This window comes from Pangasianodon hypophthalmus, chromosome 3 (genome assembly GCF_027358585.1).
Source record: "Pangasianodon hypophthalmus isolate fPanHyp1 chromosome 3, fPanHyp1.pri, whole genome shotgun sequence".
In the NCBI taxonomy this organism is placed as follows: Eukaryota; Metazoa; Chordata; class Actinopteri; order Siluriformes; family Pangasiidae; genus Pangasianodon; species Pangasianodon hypophthalmus.
Genome location: NC_069712.1, coordinates 4,832,063 through 4,852,450, shown reverse-complemented (window position 1 = coordinate 4,852,450; position 20,388 = coordinate 4,832,063). Strand labels below are relative to the sequence as shown.

Sequence of the window (20,388 nt, the reverse complement as noted above, 5' to 3'; positions counted from 1 at the left end):
CACTTTCTACATTTATTAAAAACAAATCAATCATATTTTTCTATTTTCTTTCTCAATAAAAAGCAGCATGGTTGAAAAAATATATAAATACTACATATATATATATATATATATATATATATATAAATTAATTGACATGTTTTCTTGGAATTTTTTTTGTGGAATTTGAAGGACAGTTGTTAATTTTTTTTTTTTCTTTAAAGGGCATTCTGTCAGTAAAAATGCAAATGATGTAACTGTATAACTGAAATTCATAACTACATCCCCTATACTGTAATGATTTACTACACTGTAACTTCTGAGATTCTGAGACAGACCTGAGGGAAAATATTACCAAAGCTGCCTTTTTTTCACTCTCTACATGTTGGGTTTCCCTTCTGTATAAAGAAATTCAAAAGAACGCATCATTTGTCTGATGTGTGTATGAATACACAGTCTACGACTAATATGGGTTTTGATTTTTTTTTTTTATTTTCATGTTAGATAAGGGAAAGACGGTTTCAGCCACACTTATTATTGTGTTTTACCCATACAATATCTATGAAATAGTTCATAAGGTGCTCTTTACCGAACTTAAGGCCAGAGTAATAATTAAATAATTAGATTTATACAGATCATGCAGGCTTTTTAAAAGTGGTGTTCATCAATTTGTAGACAAACTTTATACCTCAATGGAATTATAGGCCTATAGGTATTTAAAAGACGCAAGACTATGACTATAAAAAGTAAATACTTCAGGTCAGTTTTGTTTTTTCAGTTCTGTTTGGCTTTGCTTTGGGATCTGATTTGTGAAACTTCAGATTTGAATTTGTAGCTTTTGCGTCTGATATTCCTGAACCACTGGTTCTACATGTTGCAGCCCTTTTGTTATTTCATACAACACAATCTCTGTAGGTGAAGGCTACTATCTTTGGGAGCAATCTTACCGCAACATGTCTTCCTTTGTCGTTGTCTAGTGCAAGTTGATTGGCTGTTTGACTGGTTGAACGTTGACCTTGGAAATGAAGATTGTTGCTGATTTGCTGAAAATGAATTGTTTGCTCGGAAAAAGAATAGTTGATTGACTGCACATTTTTGAAAATGTATCAAGTCAAAGGGTTCGAGTCCAAGTGAAGTCACAAGCCATTCATTTCAAAGTTAAAGTCGAGTCGAAAGTCAGCAGATTTGTGACTCTTGTCCAAGTCGAGTCGAAGTCACGTGCTTCAATTCAATTCAATTTTATTTGTATAGCACATTTAACAGTGGACACTGTCACAAAGCAGCTACAGAAATAAATACATTCAAATGAAATTAAATCAAAATAAATTGTAAATGTGTGAATTTATCTCTAATGAGCAAGCCAGAGGCGACGGTGGTGAGGAAAAACTCCCTGAGACGATGTGAGGAAGAAACCCTGAGAGGAACCAGACTCAGAAGGGAACCCCTCCTCATCTGGGTGATGTGCTTCCACTCCACAACACAGTGTATTGACTATACATGTGGGAAAATCAATATTTGTAGTCATTTGGTAAAAAACTACATTCCCCATAAAAGCACACAGGAACACTTCCGCCTTTGCGTAAGGGCGTAAACCCAATTGGCCGAGTCCTGCCTAGTTGGCCATATTGGAACTTGAAGTCTTGCTAGCAACTCTGGGTAGATCGGGTTAGGCTTTTCATATTTTCTTCTAGAAAAAAAATATAAATATATATCTAAATATATATTGTATCACAGGATTAAAAGCCTGACGTCCCAGCTAAGACGCAGCCTGTTGTGGACGGAAAAAGCTGTCTCTGTGTTTTATTGTGTGGCTGAAAAAAAATAATGAGTCCTACCGACGCGAAGCGAGGAGCGAAGCGCAGGAAGAACAAGCGGGGCGGCGGGAGCAGCGCGGCAGGAAAGTCCGAGGCTTCAGCCGCGGCCCGGGCTGCTCAGTCCGCCGCAACAGCCGCCTCTGGCAGGAGCTTTCTAACCACGGGGAGCGCTGGAAATGGAGACTCGGGGCTCAATGGAGAGGTAAAAGACACAAATTTACAGGTTGTGCTAACATGTTAGACTTGCAGCCGGCTTCTCTGAGATACGCGGCCTAGCTAATAAGCTAACTAGCTAATCAGCTAGCTAGCTAGCTAAGAATACTTCTTTACAGTTCCTATTCAGTGACATCCTTTCAGTCCTGTTGGAAACTCCTCCACTTGATGAATAGACAGATGTGCAAGCAAATATCTGCTTTTAAACAGGACGAGCTGGTGCAGCATGTTTGCAAACCCAGATAAGGATGGAGAGCTAGCTAGCAAAAACGGCTAGGATTAGCTGTTGACATTCCTGCTTTATTTCAGCTGATTGAACAACATAGATGATCAGCCAGCTCCAAGCACTCAGGACACACACACACACACACACTCTCTCTCTACCTGGATCTGCTCAGTGCTGAAAATAATAATAATAATCAAAGAAAAATAATCAGTTTTTGTTTCACACACAGATTGTTTACAAGGTGTGTGTCTGCAGAGTTCACTGCAGAGCTCAGAAAACAGCCTCTTCCTCCTCCTCCTCTTCCTCCTTGTCTTGGCTCAGCACACACCTTTGTCAGTAATGTGACATGACATGACATGACATAACACAACACGACAAAATTTGTCTTCAGTAATTAAAGGCCAGTTGTGGGCGATGGCTGCATGACTGCCCTGTGTGTGTGTGTGCGTGCCATTGTTATTGTTATGATGTAGAGACAGGAAGTTTTTACAGGAATTGTCATCACATTCACCGGCTTTTACAGCTCAGTGTATTTGTGTAAATGATTAAATAGTCGCAGTTAAGGATGTATCGATACGATACGGGAATCAGGTATCGGTTTGACAGCATGCTCGATTAAAATGCTCCGATACATACATCTGATACTACGCGACACAATCCTGTGAACAGATGACACGAAATGGTGTGTTCCTCGATTAACCGAAGCAATCCAAGCAGAAGAATGCAACATGTTCTCTCCAGGAGGAGCTACAGCGTCTTCGTACAGCGTCTTCGTACAGCGTCTTCGTACAGCATCTTTGTACAGTGTCTCCGTACAGCGCACGCAACCCGATACAACAACATCTTTACTGAGATTAAACGTATCTTCAATACAGAGCGTGACCTGATCGGGGTCATCGAGCATCGTCGTTTAAAACAAAAAAAAATGTTCCACACGCACACATGGATGTATTGTTTATTAATTTAGCTGTTGAACGTGAGAGCAGTTCAGTTCTGCGAGCACTGAGCACTGACATACAGAGACCTCTTTTTGCCAGTGTGTACGCTTTGCTCGGGAATCAAGTTGCGCTCGTTTTTAACGCCAGCGCTCGCTGAAATCGGTTGCCATTACACCCTCTACGAAAGATGCTATTCTCACCAAAAGTGTACAGAATGCTAAAGATGTCCAGGAGTCACCCTGAAGGAGCAGATTTTACATCCAGGCTATCAGTTTTGTTTTTAAATTTTTATTTATTTGTAGTTTCCTGACAAACTTGTAAGATTTACGACCAGAAAAAAGAAACGCGAACACTGCTTCTTTATTAAATTTCTCAAAAACAAGCTTTTTTGTTTCGTTTGTACGTTGAAATGTGATGTGCTTCACAGCGACGCGACGTGACGCACCCTGATGCTGTAACTATTGTCATTCTGAATCCCACCACCTGCTGCACTACACACATCGCTCGAGGTGTGACCTGGTTAACGCTTGAGCGGTTTTTACTAGTCGGATTAATTAGCGTGAACGGGTGACTGATGATCTTTTCGTAATCAGGGCTTCCAGCGCAAAAAAGCTGTCGTATAACTCATTAATTAACGTCACTAGGGTTAGAGCTCCACGGCTCGTAGCCGAAACGTTCGCCGATGACTTGCTGACCTTTTGTTTAGGCCACAAACACGATGCTATGTTAGAAACTTTGTTAGAAGAGGATCATTTTCAGACATGTCTGTTAAGGACGTCTTTTAGTGATTCTGATCAGTTCACACAGGATACGTCATCTCTGTAGAAGTAAGCATTTCACACAGTGCCTACTACACACCTCATTAAAACCAGCTGATTGTTTTGGGCGTTATCGTAAGCATTTGTCGTAGGGGGTGCGGTCGTGTATAAGCAGGTCATGTGACCATACCGTCGTGTATATAGGCTTTACCTGTGCTAGATCTCAATAACCTGCGTAAATCCTCCAGAGACGTGACCTTTTAAACATCGTCTAGCCTATATTTTAATATTTTGCCTTTTCAAAATTTTATTTTTTTTTTTTAATTTACTGTGATGAAAAAGAGCGAGCGCTTCCTGGAGTGTCTTTATAGTGAAGATGGGGTGGGATATATAATAACATATAATATAATATAATAAAAAAGAGTTATTTAAACTGCTCATTTTATAGATGAAAACATGATCTTTCCAGAAGCAGTCTGTAAGAATAAAATAAAATCCCCGACATGGTGGATTCGGCCAAAAATCCAAGAGGTACTCCGGTAATAATTACGTTACTCCGCCTCCAAATGTAAAACTAATTCAGTCGATATAGGGCTTTGGTTTGTGTTAATGCGCTCATCTAGCTAACTAGCTAGTCATACTTTATTATATTACGCTAGCTATGACTTTTTAGCCTCGTCAGTTTCCGGGCAATCAAATCACGACGCCAAAATCACAACATTTCACGCAGAAACCATCAGCATGAAGCAAGCAGCAATACGGCAACGTCGGTGAGACGTTCGGAGCTGATTTGGATTTCAGCGTTACGTGATCTCTCAGGCTCACCAGAGTTTCCATCCCGTTTTAACTACATGCTTATAAAATGTTATTAGAACCCAAGATTCATTAAACACTCGTTTAAAAAGCACACCTCGTCAAGTCTACGCTACAAAAAATTATACAAGTGTATGTCATGGCACGCCACGCCTCTGCTGTCCAGCGGCTTTCTGTGTCCATCTCGCACGTTCTTCTGTTGCCACGGAAACAGCATCTGTAGCACAGAGCGATTATGTTGACTTAAGAAAAGGAGGAGCTGGATTTAACCTTGGCTCTGGTGTTTTAAATAGTGAACTGTGGTGCAATTTAAGCAATAAATCATGCACGGGATTGTGCTTAAAAAGCCCAGATGCTGCATTAACATCCACTTCCTCACAGCGCTACACAAAGCTTGTGTGTGCGAGCGAGTTAGTGGTATTGTTTATGTGAGATGTCAAATCCCTCTAGAACGACGCCGTGATTGAGTTAGCTCAGGACGAGTGACGTCAGAGCCGCTGTAGAGCTGGGTTCCTGCGCAGATATGACTCATTATCATAGTGTTGTTTTTTTTTTTTTTTTTTTTTTTTTTTAACTAAAGAGTGAAGCGCCAAAACTTTTTTATTTCTGCAACACACACAGGTGGACAAATCATAAATTTAAGAGCAAGCCAAGCGAAAGCTCCATGGTGCTGCCCTGTCCCGTGTTTTCGGCAGCTAACGGAATAAGTGCATGAATACGGACTGAAGGAAATAAACGAGTGTATGATTGTTATTCTCTTGTATCAAAGTTTCTACTGTAGCACATCGTGTTGACTGTCAGCAGAAGGTCAGGAAGTTGGCGTGGTGTTTTGTCCTCGCGTGTATGTTGTAAGCTTCTTTATTTTTTTGACGGCTTTGCGTTCCACTTTCTTTTGCTCGGTTTTGTCAGTGTTTGATTCCCGATTCTGCTTGTTGATGCTCAGAAACCAGGACTTTATCAGAATCTTTTTACTAGCGATGCTTTATCTTTATTCAGTTTAAAAGCTACTGTATTCATTTAAAGGGTTATCACAGGTGTCCTTTGTCTTTCTCTCCGAACACGTCCCATACCGACTGAATTTCCAGATTCTCCTGTTCATCTTCTCTGATTAATTTAGATCAGGGAGCGTGAACCGATGGACTACAGTCTAGATACGGACCTACAGTACTTCAGCAGTTCGGAAAATGAGTTTTCCGAAAAATACTATAGAAGAGGCGTTACTGTACGGGGAAAAAAAACTGTCCGTAGTTCAGCGACTTCAGTTTTTAAACCATGAACCGTCGCTGCTTGTGTAGCAGATCCTCTGTCACGGCAATCACATGCTTTTATTTCAGTTATTCAGCCGAAGGCAGCTCACTGAGAAAGGGAAAGAGAGGAAGGAAAAATTTATTTACCATCTCTGGTCTGATTAGTAAGGAATAACGCACGACGTGTGTTATATTCACATAACAGCACAGTCTGGAGTGTGTTGTTCCGCTCATACCGCAGAGAATCGTTGCGATTACGTTGTTTCATTTATTAATGAATGACACGTCGGACATCGTGATGGTTTATAGCTACGATTGAACGTTGTGGAACATCGGAGAGACAAGTTAGTTCCTGTTAGCAGTTATAGCTGTTATCCTGTTGTAGCTGCGATAAATAGTCAATCCCTCACCAGCCTCTCTCTCTCTCAAAAATAACGCAGCTTGTCGTTTTACTGCGATTCCTGTGCTGCAAATCTTTGACTGTTAAAAGCGCTTACAACCGAGACTCCTTCCATAAACGTTAAAGAATTATCTCCTAAAAAACATCACCACATCAACAATGTATGTTTTTCTTTGTTAAACAACTTTGTTGTTGTTGTTGGTGGTTTTTTTTTACACTTATACACACAGTACAAGTCCCTGTGTATGAGTTGTTACAATAGAAACAGTAACATAGTAGAACGAGTACATTAATATTAACCAATCATTCATGTTACAGAACTACAGGAACTACTGTCCGAGCCGCGCACACCTTCTGACCAATCAGATTCAAGAATTCAACCGCGCTGTGGTGTAAACAAAACGTATCCACTTCAGATTGTCTTATTTATGGTCATAGTCTATTAATGGTTAAACATTACAGGTAACTTTTGTCGCCATTCAGTCGTGTTAGTTGCATTTTCAGCTTAGAGCTACGTCATTTTCCACCTCCAAGCATTCGAGCCACAAAGTGGTGAAAAAACATGGACGCCTTCATGTTCGTGTTTTGTTGGCAACAACATAATTGGCTGGATTTCAGTATCCGGGAACTTTATGTATGTGATCCGTTACAGATTTTGTTATGTTTATAGTGCTAATCTTTTAAATCAACTTTCTCAGAAAAATGTTTTGACTTGTGATCACACATCTGTTGCAAGTGTATGGAATTTTGTTAATTCTCTACGTAATAATGCTGTGTGAGAGCGACTATAACCTGGTTTCTCCAAGCTTTCGTCTCATTTGTAGCGTCTGAAAGGCACATAAGGGGCGGAGCACAGCACTCTTTCCCTCCTCAGTGATTGGCCAGTAGAGGCATGTGTATGAGTATGTTTTGTCTTGTAGCTTCCTATCTATGTTACACAAAGGCATGCTGGGAAATACACAATACCAGGTGTAGTAGTGTGTACATTTAAATAAAACAAGCTGATTATCTCATTTCGTTAAATTGGATTCCCTGTGCGCGCACACACACACACGCACACACACACACACACGCATGTTCTCTGTTATTTCGTTTGTTGGTATAGCAACGATAATGGATTCCACACTGCTATTGGATTTCTGCAGGTACTTCCTGTGTGCGTGTGTACGCGCGTGTGTGTGTGTGTGTGTGTGTGTGTGTGTGTGTGTGTGTGTGAGAGACGCGGTTTCTGACATCCATCGTCTCTTCCAGGTCGCGGGGAATGGTACGCCCCAGTTTTCCGAAGGCCCTGTGAACTCAGACTTTTCCGGAGTCCTTCAGGTAAAAAGCAAATCTCCGTGTTTGCATGAGGTTTCCCCGGGATCACGGACGTTTACTTTTGGCACAGCGTTGGTGCTCAGAGCGCCATTATTTTCTCCTTCCACTCAGTTTTGCATCTTTGTCCTCTGATGCCGCCGCAGTTCTCTCGCTATGGGTGAAATGTCTGTTCTTTTTTTTGCATTTTTGCTTAGATGAATCTGAAGCCGGGATTAAGAAGTGTCAGTATCTCTGAGATAAACACAGCTGTGGGTTGCTTTATCCCTGATGCTAAACCGTGCATTAGCAGGGTTTTCTGCACTGTTGACACTTTTACATGTTTTTTTTTTTTTTTTTTCCCCTGGTGTATTAGATTATCTAACGTCTGCAGTGTGTAAATAAATATTAATCATCTTAAAGGTGCAATAGTCAGTATTTTACATTTCTTACTATTATAAATATTGTGGAAAATTATGTAGAAATGATAAAAAGTCATAGCTTAAGGAATTGACTCAGAACAAGTGTATTACGTAGCTGGGAAAAAAAAAAAAAAAAAAAACACGGTCCAGACTGTGTGTTTGGATTTGGATTGGCCTTTTGTCAGTCATTTTATAGACACGCCCCCAACGCCTCTTCACATTCACAGGAAACATTGCATGTTTATAGAGCTGTAATTATTTGGCTTTCAAGCAGAATATCATTGAACTCTAGTTGAACCATCCTAAGCTTTGAGGGCGGAGCTTTATTTACATGGGTGGAAATGGGTTCAATGAGTTTAAAAAAAAAAAATCATTCAAATCTTTTTCATTGAACTGTTAGAGACCTTAAAGGTGCATTAGGTAAGATTAGTCTTTTTTTCTATGGTTAGGTCTCTAACGGTTATGTTCTGCATAACTTCCAGATTATCAAGTAAGGAATAAAAATTCGACTATTGCACCTTTTTAAAAATGCTCTGAATTGTTAAATTTTAATCAGATGGAGATTTTGTAGTCTTGCTCTGAGACGTTTATTGTTGTAACAGTGTTAAAAACCTCTTCCTTTTTTTTTGTTGTTCTGATAAATTTCCATGTATAGCAGCTCAGAATACCATATTGTTTGGTACTTGATGATGCTGTTACTGATAATAAAATGTGTAACCTACATCAGGGATGTCACAGCACACCTTCCTTCACTCTCTCTTTATGTCTCTGCACTTTAAACGGTGGCCATGAAGCGTGCGCATGTGCATGTTCACGCAGTGGGCTTGTTTGTGCCATGTTTAATAAGACGAGTTTAAATGAAGTGCATTAGCTTGCTACTGTAGTTAGCTTGGCTCGATTAGCGTTGCCGTGAAGAGGAGAAGGTTTTGTTTCTGTTTTGTTTTATTTTTTCATTGCATACTAGGTAAGAGCTGTTACTTTTACTCACATAGCTTTTTTTTTTTTTTTTTTTGTAGACAGTTCTTCTCACCTAGGCAGCGTGTTCTGCAAGAGATGAACAATTTGAATTTTATGTTTACGACGTTTTATCAGGTTAGTTGTATCGTAGGAAGGTGCTGTAGTTCCTCCACCGAGCACAGTTTGTCATCGTTAATCGTGAAATACGTTCAGATCATTGTTGTTCCGTGTCGTCGGTTCATTAGTACGATGCTGCACACTAGGCTTATGTCACATAGATACATCAGAACCCGTGCATCTGTTATATAGCAACAGATATATACAGTGAATTTACAGCATACAGTAATTACCTGAGTCACACTTGATAAACTGAGTGCTTTGTTCACCTGGATTAATGTTATATCTGTCCTTTTTTTTTTTCTCTGTCTCTCAGACCCCGTTCACGTTCGGCCTGAACCAGAGGGCGCCCTACACCACGGGTGATCGCTGCTTGCTCTGTCGCAGCGAACGCAAAGACACTGTTTCACAGGACTCGGGTCAGAACGGCACGGGCCAGTCGCCCAAATCCTCCAGCGCCCTCCAGCTGCCCCTCTACGTCTGCCCCGACTGCAAACGCACTGTAGAGAAGGACGAGCGGCAGCCGCCCTCCGACCAGACCTCGATGGTACGTCCCAGTCACCTCCTCATCCATTTAGCTCAAGAAGCATGCGACAGTTTAAATAAGAAATAAGAGATGACCTGGCTAATTGTGTCAGTCTTGTGATGTACCGCAATACTCTACATGGACAATACACACCCTAAACTAAATGTGTTCTAGCTTTGGCTGTGTGTAAAGCTCAGCAATAAAATCATCAGGAAGATCTGTTTGTACTGGGCGGTTTCAGATTTACAGTAAATGATTTGTTTGTGAATGTGTGTGGGTGTAAATGATTTCTTTGCCCTTTCTTCCTCACATTTTGAGTCAAACGATTTTCTCTCTCATACGTACGTTAACGTGTTTTGCTCAGTGAATGTATCTGTTTTCCAAAATGAACGTGTGATGTATAATATCGTCATTACCAGGAGCCCTGCTTTTCCACACCCTTTTGTAAAGAATGTCATCTGCACACTGATAGCTCTGTAAGAGATACAGCCACACCGCTGATATTATATTATGCATCACAGTACTGCATAATATGCATAATAGTTTGTCATATTATATAACCTACAGCCGTTTTTTTTTTTTTCCCCCCTAAAGGTGCAAATATACTTCACTTTCACAAGGTGTACCAGCTGCTACGTGAGCAGCGTTGTTCACACACTCGCTTGCGTATCTTCTGTACTTCTGAGGATTAAAAGCGGCGTCCACTAGATGTCACGTCAGAGCCAAAAAATCCCTGTCCATCTGGTTTCGAAGTCAAACTGTAATGTTTAGCGATTTCATGCTCAGCAGCGTTAAACAGACTGACCAGCTCTGTTTCTCTTTCAAATTTTCTGCCGTCGTCGTGACTGTCGTCATGATCTGCGTCTCAAATCCATACCTCTCACCATACATTCAGAAGTATTTACTAATGTATAAAAGAAGATTGGTGCATAAAACAGACGTTTTGGTAGGTTGAAAGAGGTTTTTAAAATCCAGACACTAACTGTTAGTACTCAGTGATCTAGAATAGTACATAAATATGCGATTTGAGACACAACATTAGTTTGTTTATTCAGTTGGGGACACAGTGTCACATGGTGCCACACTATTTATGTTGGTATTGCACCATGTGCACAATCAACGCGCTGACTGAAAGCAGGATACACGAGGCGGCCATCTTGCATATGCATAGTTAACAGCAAGTATAAATCAGCCTTTACAGGCCATGAGTTATAGTATGTTACTGAATCAGTATTGTGTCGGTTTATTTTCTGATGTGATCCAATGATGCATGGATCAGTGCGTCACAACATTTTTCTCTGTAGTCGAACATTATCTAATGAATTAAAATTCTTAAAATGTTTAAAAAGTTAAAAAAAAAAAAATTACACATGCACATTTTCCTGAAATTTAACCACACAGACTTGAGACTAACATGTCTCTCTCTCTCTCTCTCTCTCTCTCTCTCTCTCTCTCTCTCTCTCTCTCTCACTCTCACTCTTTCTCTCTTTCTTTTTGCAGAGTCAGGACTTTTTGTTACGCATGCCTGTGGGTAATGGTGGATTAAGCCAGGACGCAGCGGGCCCCAATGCTAGGCTAATCGTCGGCGCTCCCACTTTACCCACGCCGGACCTCGGCACGCCGCTCTCCACAGACACCGTGTGCGGCTGTGAGGCGTGCAGCGAGAGGAGGTACCGGAGCGTAACAAACACAACCTCTGACCACTTACACACACATCACTCAAACCAAAAGTCAACACCGTGGGGTTACATTCATACCCGTTGTTCCTTTGGCTGTCATTTATATGATACGCTGTAATATTGCATGATATTATTAGGAGTATAAATCCTACTTATCAGGAAAAATAAATCCTAAACAAACTGAGCAGTTATTATGAATGGGTATTAACGTGTGCATACAGTTTATGTAGCCAGTAAAACACTCGAGGGCGTGCCGTTATAGGAAAATAATCCATAACGTTTCTTATTTTTCATATAACAGCATTTAGCCAGTGATTTTAATTTATATTTTATAAATGAAAGCCACATTGCATGTCTTTTTATCATTTAATCATTTAATATTGCGGAACATCCACAGAAGGAGTTAATACATAAATAACAATCACTGGCTAAATGCTGTTATATGAAAAATAAGAAACATAATGGATTATTTTCCTATAACAACATGCCCACAAGTGTTTTACTGGCTACATAAAGTATATGTGCACATTAATATCCATTCAGTTCACTTCGATAATAGATAAATTATTAATCACTTTTAAATCGACTCTGTAATGTAAAGATAAAGAAACGATGACTCTATAGATATTGATGTACAGTTAATGATGGTGATTGATGAAATGTTTGCGGTTCCACTCGTCAGGGAGATCACGGCGGAGTCAGAGCGAGAGTCTCAGCAGCTGCAGAATCACTGGTCCGAGGTGCGCTACCTGGTGCGCTGCATCTACCGCCAGACCGGCACGCCGCTGGCCGACGACCAGGACCAGCCTCTAAACCGGGACAAGGAGAGCATGAAGGAGCTGGTGGACAGGTGCTGTCTCTGTCTCAGACGCTTTACTGATGAGGGCTTCACATATTCGAGATCATATTAGAGAGTAGACTGAGATTCTGTGTGGAAATGACTACAACAGAACTAGAAGTCTTGATTCTACTACAAAGTGTAGGTGTCAGTTTTCTTAAAAAAAAAATAAATAAATACAATTAAAGAACATAAAGAACAGGCGGATCTGATGCAGCTCGATGCGAAGCCGAGTCACTGTTACTTACCCTGAAGTTGATTTTTTTTTCCCCCCTTATAACAGCACGTTCCGAAGTGTGTTATTCCTTTTATATTACAGCAATTCTCCAACAGTTTCCACATTTTCCCACCACATTTTCTCTTTTTTTTTAAAATTTTTTATTTCTTTCCATACAAAATAGCCACAGAGTCACATGATTGACCGCGCTCTCATTTATTTCTGTGAGAAAGCAGGATTTGGGGATCAGGCTTGTTTCGACATGGATCTCTTCACGTGGAAGATCAAGTTTGGGTTTATTTCTTGTTCGCTTTAAAACATTACAGTGTTAAACAGAAAAAAAACAATAATTCAATTATAATAAAGAGAAAAAAAACCAAAAACAATGATGCTTGGAGCCTGCACATGTACAAACATTAAAAAAATAATAAAACTGACAGCATAAAAACTGTCATAAAAGAAATTATAAATGCATAATTTAAAATGGTAAAAAAATTTATTGAGTAGTATTCACTCCTTGTTTGCCTACGTCTACCAAACACCCGATCGCAAATGATTACAGTAGTGTAGTATAGTGTAGTGTAGCGTCAGTGATTATGATTATTTTTTGAAAGTCGTGCAGTGCGTACTTGGCATACGAGATGATAACAGTGAGCACTGCATGTTATAATGCTTTTATATTAAACTTTTACAGTAATTACCTTATGGTAGCCCATACTGTATCCTTCACCCTGTTCTGTGTCTCTACACACTACAGCGTAGTCCTTTAGAAGCAGAGGTTCCGTGCGACTCTTAACACACAGCACAGGTAATTGAATAGTCTTGGCTTGTTGTTTTTTCCCATCACCAGGCTGTGTGAGAAGGACCCGTACCAGCTGTACCAGCGGCTGGAGCAGCAGGCCAGGGAATACGTGCTGGAGATGAAGGTTCGGCTCCTGAAGCACCTGTCAGCGGGACCCGAGGGCCCAGGGGCCACTCACGGCCCTCCACAGGCGCATCAGTTCATCTCGCTGCTCCTGGAGGAGTACAGCGCCCTCTGCCAGGCAGCCAGGACCATCAGCAGCTTCCTGCTCACACTGGTCTGTTTGGACTGTTCAGAGATTAGCTCATGATTGTGGCTTTTATCTCTCTAACTGTTTTTTTTTTTTTTTCCCCCATTAGTTTGTTTAGCTTGTCCAGGCACAGATTTCTGTAAAGCTGCTGTGAGACAGTTTCTGTTGTCATTTAATTAATGACCAGTTTTGCACTAGATTCATGTTTATTAGGCGTGCCTGTTATCAGGATGCCTGTCTTTAAGTAAGAATGCTACTGTTTCAGTGATAACAATAATTAAAGCTCTGCAGATGGATTTAGGGAATTATATCCATGAAAGTAATGGAGTGGGGGATTACGTACAATACACACAATACACTGTTGTCTGTTATTATGATCGTTTGGTACAGCAGCTTTGTGTGTATTGTGTATGTTATATAAAATACATTTATTATAGACCATGTATGGTGCGCTGTTACGGCAAAGTGTAAGCGTTTTGATGCTACACCACTATGCCATTATATTATTTATATATTTATTTTCCTCTCCTGTTTGTTGTCTGTTGATTAACTTGGTTTTCAAGCCGCATAGAAATCGAATGTTATAATGTAATTAGTCATATATTATGAGCTTAAAGAGCTATGGACTTTATTTAGACCATATAATAATTTGTGTTAAACGTTTTGAGTGAGGATATTTCTGTATTACTGTGGCTGCAGGAGAACGAGCATCTTAAGAAGTTCCAGGTGACGTGGGAGCTCCACAACAAGCACCTGTTTGAGAGCTTGGTGTTCTCCGAGCCCATCCTGCACAGCAGCCTGCCGGCTCTCGTCGCCCAGCTCAAGTACGCCCTGCTGACTCACGTTTGTGTCTCTACAGTCTGCTAGGGTGCGTTTGATTAAATTACAGTGTCATGCGTTTGTTTCTGCGATGCAGGCAGGGCACAGCGTCCCACGATTCGTACAGCGAGGACATGTACAAGGCGCTGCTGGACAGTCTACACGCCCTCGAGCAGGAGATGAAGGCCGTAGCAGTGGAGTGGATGGAGTGCAGAAAGAGGATAGATGACTACGTGGACGAGCAGGTGGAGCACTTTAGCACTTCTTGTTTCTGAGAGGGTGCATAACAGTTTTATTTATCTAACAGTGCTGGAGGAGGTAATTTAATGCTGCCTTTGCGACGTCTTGTGAGTGTTAATTTGCAAGTCGTAATAAGGTCATTTGCCACCTCGGCACGTGCGACGTAGAAAAAAAAAAACATGAACGTCTCCACGAAAGCATGTCTTTTGTTTGCTTTGTCAGAGCATGTAAAGCTCATTAAGAAGCCACTTTAAGCACACTTTTACAGTTATAGGCCTAAGAGGCTACTGGTTCTGCTCTACTGTAGTGAACTATTAACATTCATGCAACATTTTGGACAGACACTGAAATACACTGACAACAGCAGACAATAGCGAGTAGCATTAGCAACATGCTAGCCGGCTAATGTTAGTGATAACTCTAACGTTGATGATTAGCTTCTCAAAACAGCGATCAGTGTGGTCAGTGTTACAGATTTAACAAATTATTGTGTCTATGTTTTAACTGATCTAAAGCCAATACTGTTATAAACTCATTTAAAAGTAGAGAACGGGACCTTTACCCTGTTCACAGTTTGAGCGGCCATGTTGATTTGACGTCACACCGTAAACAGGGAAGGCACTGGTGGTTGAGAAGACTACCCCAAGTTGATGAGTTGAGGGGGTGTTTTCAGTGGCTTTTACTGGTTGTAGGCAGGGGATTATAAGTTGCATTATAAGCATCATCGGCTGAATTATTTAGATTAACCAGGCTGTTCGATATCTAAAAGTAATTATCATGATATTTCCTTATTAAAACATACTGTGATAAATAAACTGTAGGATCCATCCGAAGCTATTTGTAGGCATTGCTGTGGTAACAATGGTAAACGCTCAAGACTCTAAAACACCAAATCTCTAGTCTCATATCCAAGTACACCAAAGAATCTTTGGCTCTCTAACCTAGCATTGCAGCCGTGTTAAGGCATGGATCGAGCTCTAGTCAACCGTTAACTGTGATTACAGTGGTGGTGTTTCAAACCGCTGACCTTCTGAGCTGTATCCCGACACCACTGACTGCTAAAGCCTTAGCATAACTGTGATTACAGTGGGCTCCTCATGTTTTTATGGTTACAGTGTACTGTAGTGTGAGCTGTTTTCTTTTTTTAAAGAGTAGGACAGGCCTACTCTTTAATGTCCTTCAGTCTTTCAGATGTCTTCATGTCAGGGTGACAGGCTTGTGATCATTGAGAATTGAGGCTGTTTTTTTGGGGTCAGGGATTTTGGGAAAGAGTTTGTGCCGGGAGAGAACCACACACATCTGCAGTGCTCTGTTAAAAATGTGTGAAAACAAGGCTTGGTTGATTGGGAAAGACTTGAAGACAAGAGCCTTTGAAAGTGTCGACAGACATCCTCTTCACAGATGTTCAGAGCAGGTTGGGCGCTGGGCAGTGTATTCATGGATGGAGCCCAGGGTCGAGCAGGCACTGTTAGAAACGCCGAGTGTGAATCTGTAACTTAGCTAGGTTCTGTGGAGTGTAGCTGTTGGTGGTGGTGTAGGATGTGAATTGGTGTAGGTGGGGGATGAGCGCCTGGTCTTTTCAAATCTGCACTGGAAGTCGTTCTGCCCGTTGCCAGATGGAGGTTTTGAGATTGGGGGTGACGTCTTGTCGTGCTGATGCTCTGAAAGTCCTTCCACTCTGACATAAGGAGTCTGTTCACCCATTCAGAGGAGCTTCTTTCGGCGTTTCATGACTTGTTGTACAGAGTCCTGTCCCCAGCATTGCAGGACTGATGGAGCTTTCTCCAGAGTTTTGCAGTGAACCAAGGTTTGTTGGCATTTGATGATGTAGGATGTACCAGTGTAGGCGAACACCTCCAGACTGGTGGCCGCAAGCTCACACACACTCCAGTCTGTGCAGTAAAACCAGACCTGCAGCTTGTCTTTGCTCTCCTTGGTTGTGTGAGTGAAGGTTTAGCAGATTTTATGTTGAAATGAGGTGGATCAGGCAGTGGTCAGCAAATGGTTCTCTACATTGCCTTCCCTAGTGGCGCAAATAATATTCTGTATGTATGTAAGCAGTTTGTGGTTGACGTGTGCTTTGTTAAAATCCCCCAGAATAACAAGAATAGAGTGCAGATGGTGTTGCACTGCTCTTGTTATCTGATCAGTCAGGTGCCACTGAGCCTCATGTAGGCAAGCTTGACACTGACATTGAACAAACACTGCAACTAAAATAATTGATGCAAACTGGTGCAGTGAAGTGTAGAAAGACACCAGTTACCAGCCACAAGAATGGCGCTCCCCAGATAAAAAAAAAAACCCTGCGTATGCCCCTTGTTTCAGTGGATAATCTCACCTGGATACTGTAGATTTGTACCTAATGCTGCATTCAGTTTACTTTGGAAGTGGGAACTCGGAGCTCGGAATGACGTCATATTTGAGGTACAAAATGGGGAAAATACACGCACGCCTCCATGTTTGTCTTTTGTTATCAACAAGCTGGCCAGTTCACTGTGATGAGTGATGTTTTCCTTCTCAGAACAGAGAACTGTATAGTCAGTGTTTTGGGTTTAATAAGAGAATATGTTGATTGATCTAAAGCGAATACTTGTATGTACAGTCTAACTCATTTAAAGGTAGAATTCCTACTTTGTTTACTGCTGATACTGTGAGCAGCCATGTTGATTTTTGACATCACTTACTGAACTCAGAGGAACTCTGAGTTTGAGGAGACCATCCCGAGTTCCTAAGTAGGAATTCCGAGTTGAAGGTGTCGTTTTCTTTGTTTTTTTTTCCTGGTCAGAGATCAGGAATAATGAGTTATTACGAGCGGTTAAGGACTGCTGCTGTAATCATAGAGACTCTTGTAGTTGTACTGAGCATCCTTTCTGCCACCCTGCGTCTTCGTGGACAGCTCCATGTCACGAACCACTCTGTGGAGGTGAAATCCCAGTAAACATTGTGCGGCGCCATGTTTTCGTGAACCGGAGCAGCAGAGAGTGAAAGTGAGACCTGGACGCTCGCGCAGCCATTATGCGGGATCTGTCTGGGAGGTTATCCGTTTAGTGTGACTATTTGGAAAAGGTTACAGCTCAGTGGCAGCTTTATAAAGAAAAAGATTGGTCTTTTACTAGCAAGGGAAGATTTATACAGCTAGGAACATTATGGACTGGCTGGCTTAGTGGTAGATCATACCAGTTATTTGGAGTGCTGGTGCATATAATGCCAGCGTGGCTCAGAATTTAAATTTTCCATGAGCAATTTTTAAGGCATTTATTTTTTAACCTCCAGGCTGGATTTAATTCCTGCTTAAATCAATATTTACTTACATCTTACTTACTTACATCTGATATGCTTTTTATCTAATATTTAATTCATTTGCTGTCTCTCTTTCTGCTTTCCAGTTGCTTTTCAAAGTGGAAGGGCAGAACCTCACAAATCAGCGCACCGAGCCACACAAGTCTCTAATCAGTAAAAATGTAAGCTGTTCTCTGTTTATTTGGCATCTTTTCATTCATTATTTTTCCTTTTTTGTTCCTTCATGAGAGTAACCGATTGTTGTTGACTAAATTTGATATCCTCCCTCTCTCATGATAGATGTCTTTAAGAACTAAGCAGCGGATGCTTAAAGAAGACGGCGAGATCTTCAAACAGAGAAGGTTCTTTGAGGAGCAGGTAAATATCAATATCTTCTCATCTACTAAATTCACGCCTTGAGCTGAAAATAAATTGCTTATTATTTAAATGTGTTCACTTGTATTTTGGCTGTTTATCTGTAACAGTTCCTACAGAATAGTAAGAAGTCTCTAGCAGGAGACAGCACCTTCACAGACACGGTCAAGCAGATGCTGTCGTCTCGGCTCAGCATTCCAGACTGTCCCAACTGCAACTATCGGAGAAGGTGAAGTAATTAGAGGGTTCATTAGGCTGAGAAGGACAGAGCCATGTCCGACCTAAAGTACTCATGACAGTCTAGGAAACTATATGGAAGCTTCTCCTGTAGTCACATATTTCTAGTTTTTAAGGACATCTTGACCAAAGTTCTGACGTTTAAATGAAATTAATGATGGCCAAACGTGTAAAGCAGTGCTCTAATTAGTAATAGTGTACCAAAAAATGTACCTAGGTGGACAATGTAGGACAAAATGCAGGCAGATCTTATTAGTACTGATAATACAGTAAATAAGTACCTTCTCAAGCTGTACTTCATGTTATTAAGATTATTAAGGTTTGAATGTCGGTAATTAACGAAAAAAAAACCCAATTTTGACCAAATGTCACATCAGTTCTAAATGTTTTCTTTTCTTACTTTCTTTCTTTCTGCCTTTCTTTAACAATACTCCTTGTGTTTTAATATTAAGTCAATTTTTTATCTGAAATCCTTCATCCATGTATTACCAAATATGTATCACTAGTATTTCAGCGATTTCCCCAAATCTTCTCACGTCTTTGCGTCTGTCCGTCTGTTCACCAGGTGCACGTGTGACGATTGCAGCCTCTCTCACATCCTCACATGCGGCATCATGGACGCCCCCGTGGGGGAGGAGCTTCACCTGAAGCTGCCACTGCAGGCGGAGCCTCCTCGAGACTACCTGTCCGAGGTTCATCCTCCAAGCATGTCTTCAGGAAGCTCCGGCTCTGGCTCCGGATCCGGCTCCGCCTCCAGTTCCCCAATCACCGTCCAGCAGCACCCGCGCCTCCTCCTCCCCCAAGACGGAGCACCCACATTGTGAGTCACGTTGTGAGATCGTTAGATCTCAGGAGGAATAGTTAGCCTTGACCTGCTAGTGCTGTTCAAGCACAAAGTGTTTTATTCCTCTTATACCACAACCATTTACCAATGATTACAATTTTTAATTTATTAATGAACAGCACAGCGTAGGTTTTAGCTGTTTGTAGTTGCATAGAAAGTTGTGGAAGGCGAGTTGAATCGTCCTTGAGGCAAGTTAGTTCCTGTCATCACTTCCTTCATTCTCTTTAGCGGCAGCGATGATGATGATGATGAAGTGCCTGCGCTGCCATCCATCTACCCCCTGAGCAGGTACGAGGACGCCGGAGTGGTGGCGAGCATGAACGGCCTGCACGCTCAGCTCAACGGAGGAGGAGGAGAGAACACGGTGCTCAAACATGAGGTGGGTCTCCTGCTGAGCGATCTCATTACGTCCTGTTACATAGCAAACAGAACACCGGCGAAAGGCCTTCACTACTCCTGGCACATAATATACGCAATACTATTTCCATTTGTTCATCAAACAAGAACAGCTGCACATATACACTTGTAAAATATTATGAGCATAACCCAGTGCCGGTCATTCATCATTCCTCTGGACATGATAAGACGAAAAGAAAGCAACAGCCACTGTGTGTCCAAATAGGTTTATCACCTTATAGAGCAAAACCGATAAAAAATTTATTAAAGGACACTTGTAATGTGTTAATATTTCTACCATGATGAAGAAAGTATGCTTCTTTTGTATTACAGAGACTTCTCTCTGACTGGACTGTGGGTAGTGAGTCGATAGTTGTGTTTATATTTATTGATTTGTTCACGCTTTCTGTCTAAAGTGACTGACAAGCACTCCTGAAAGGAGCACTATTGGAATTGTAATCTGGGATTGAATACAAATTACGTTACTATATATGTACTCAGTAATGTAATCTCTTGGAGTACTTCTGATCGAACTGGTTGTAATAAATGTACATAAAAAAAGAAAAAGGAACATATACCTTACTGATTACTTTGTTTTATTTCCAAAAATCGCTGCTTTACATACTTTAATGAAACCCTAAGCAGTTAGGTTTGTTACTGCTACCTGTATATTTAGCTAACGGTCCCTTTTAGTCTCGTCACCATCTCC

General features: G+C 41.2%; 1 protein-coding gene across 2 annotated transcripts in view; it reads left to right on the top strand.

The window, feature by feature from the left end:
• The first annotated feature begins 1,582 nt into the window (after positions 1-1,582).
• Positions 1,583-20,388, top strand: part of fam193a (family with sequence similarity 193 member A) — a 28,966-nt gene continuing 10,160 nt past the window's right edge. Inside the window, exons 1-13 of one of the 2 annotated variants that reach the window (XM_026940596.3) lie at positions 1,583-1,995; positions 7,640-7,708; positions 9,494-9,724; positions 11,204-11,373; positions 12,065-12,232; positions 13,288-13,516; positions 14,189-14,313; positions 14,406-14,553; positions 17,935-18,009; positions 18,128-18,205; positions 18,313-18,431; positions 19,005-19,259; positions 19,512-19,662. In XM_026940596.3, the coding sequence (XP_026796397.3) occupies positions 1,804-1,995; positions 7,640-7,708; positions 9,494-9,724; positions 11,204-11,373; positions 12,065-12,232; positions 13,288-13,516; positions 14,189-14,313; positions 14,406-14,553; positions 17,935-18,009; positions 18,128-18,205; positions 18,313-18,431; positions 19,005-19,259; positions 19,512-19,662 (2,010 nt within the window). In that variant the 5' untranslated portion in view covers positions 1,583-1,803. The remainder of the gene's footprint in view (positions 1,996-7,639; positions 7,709-9,493; positions 9,725-11,203; positions 11,374-12,064; positions 12,233-13,287; positions 13,517-14,188; positions 14,314-14,405; positions 14,554-17,934; positions 18,010-18,127; positions 18,206-18,312; positions 18,432-19,004; positions 19,260-19,511; positions 19,663-20,388) is intronic. The other variant, XM_026940605.3, reaches the window with a different exon arrangement.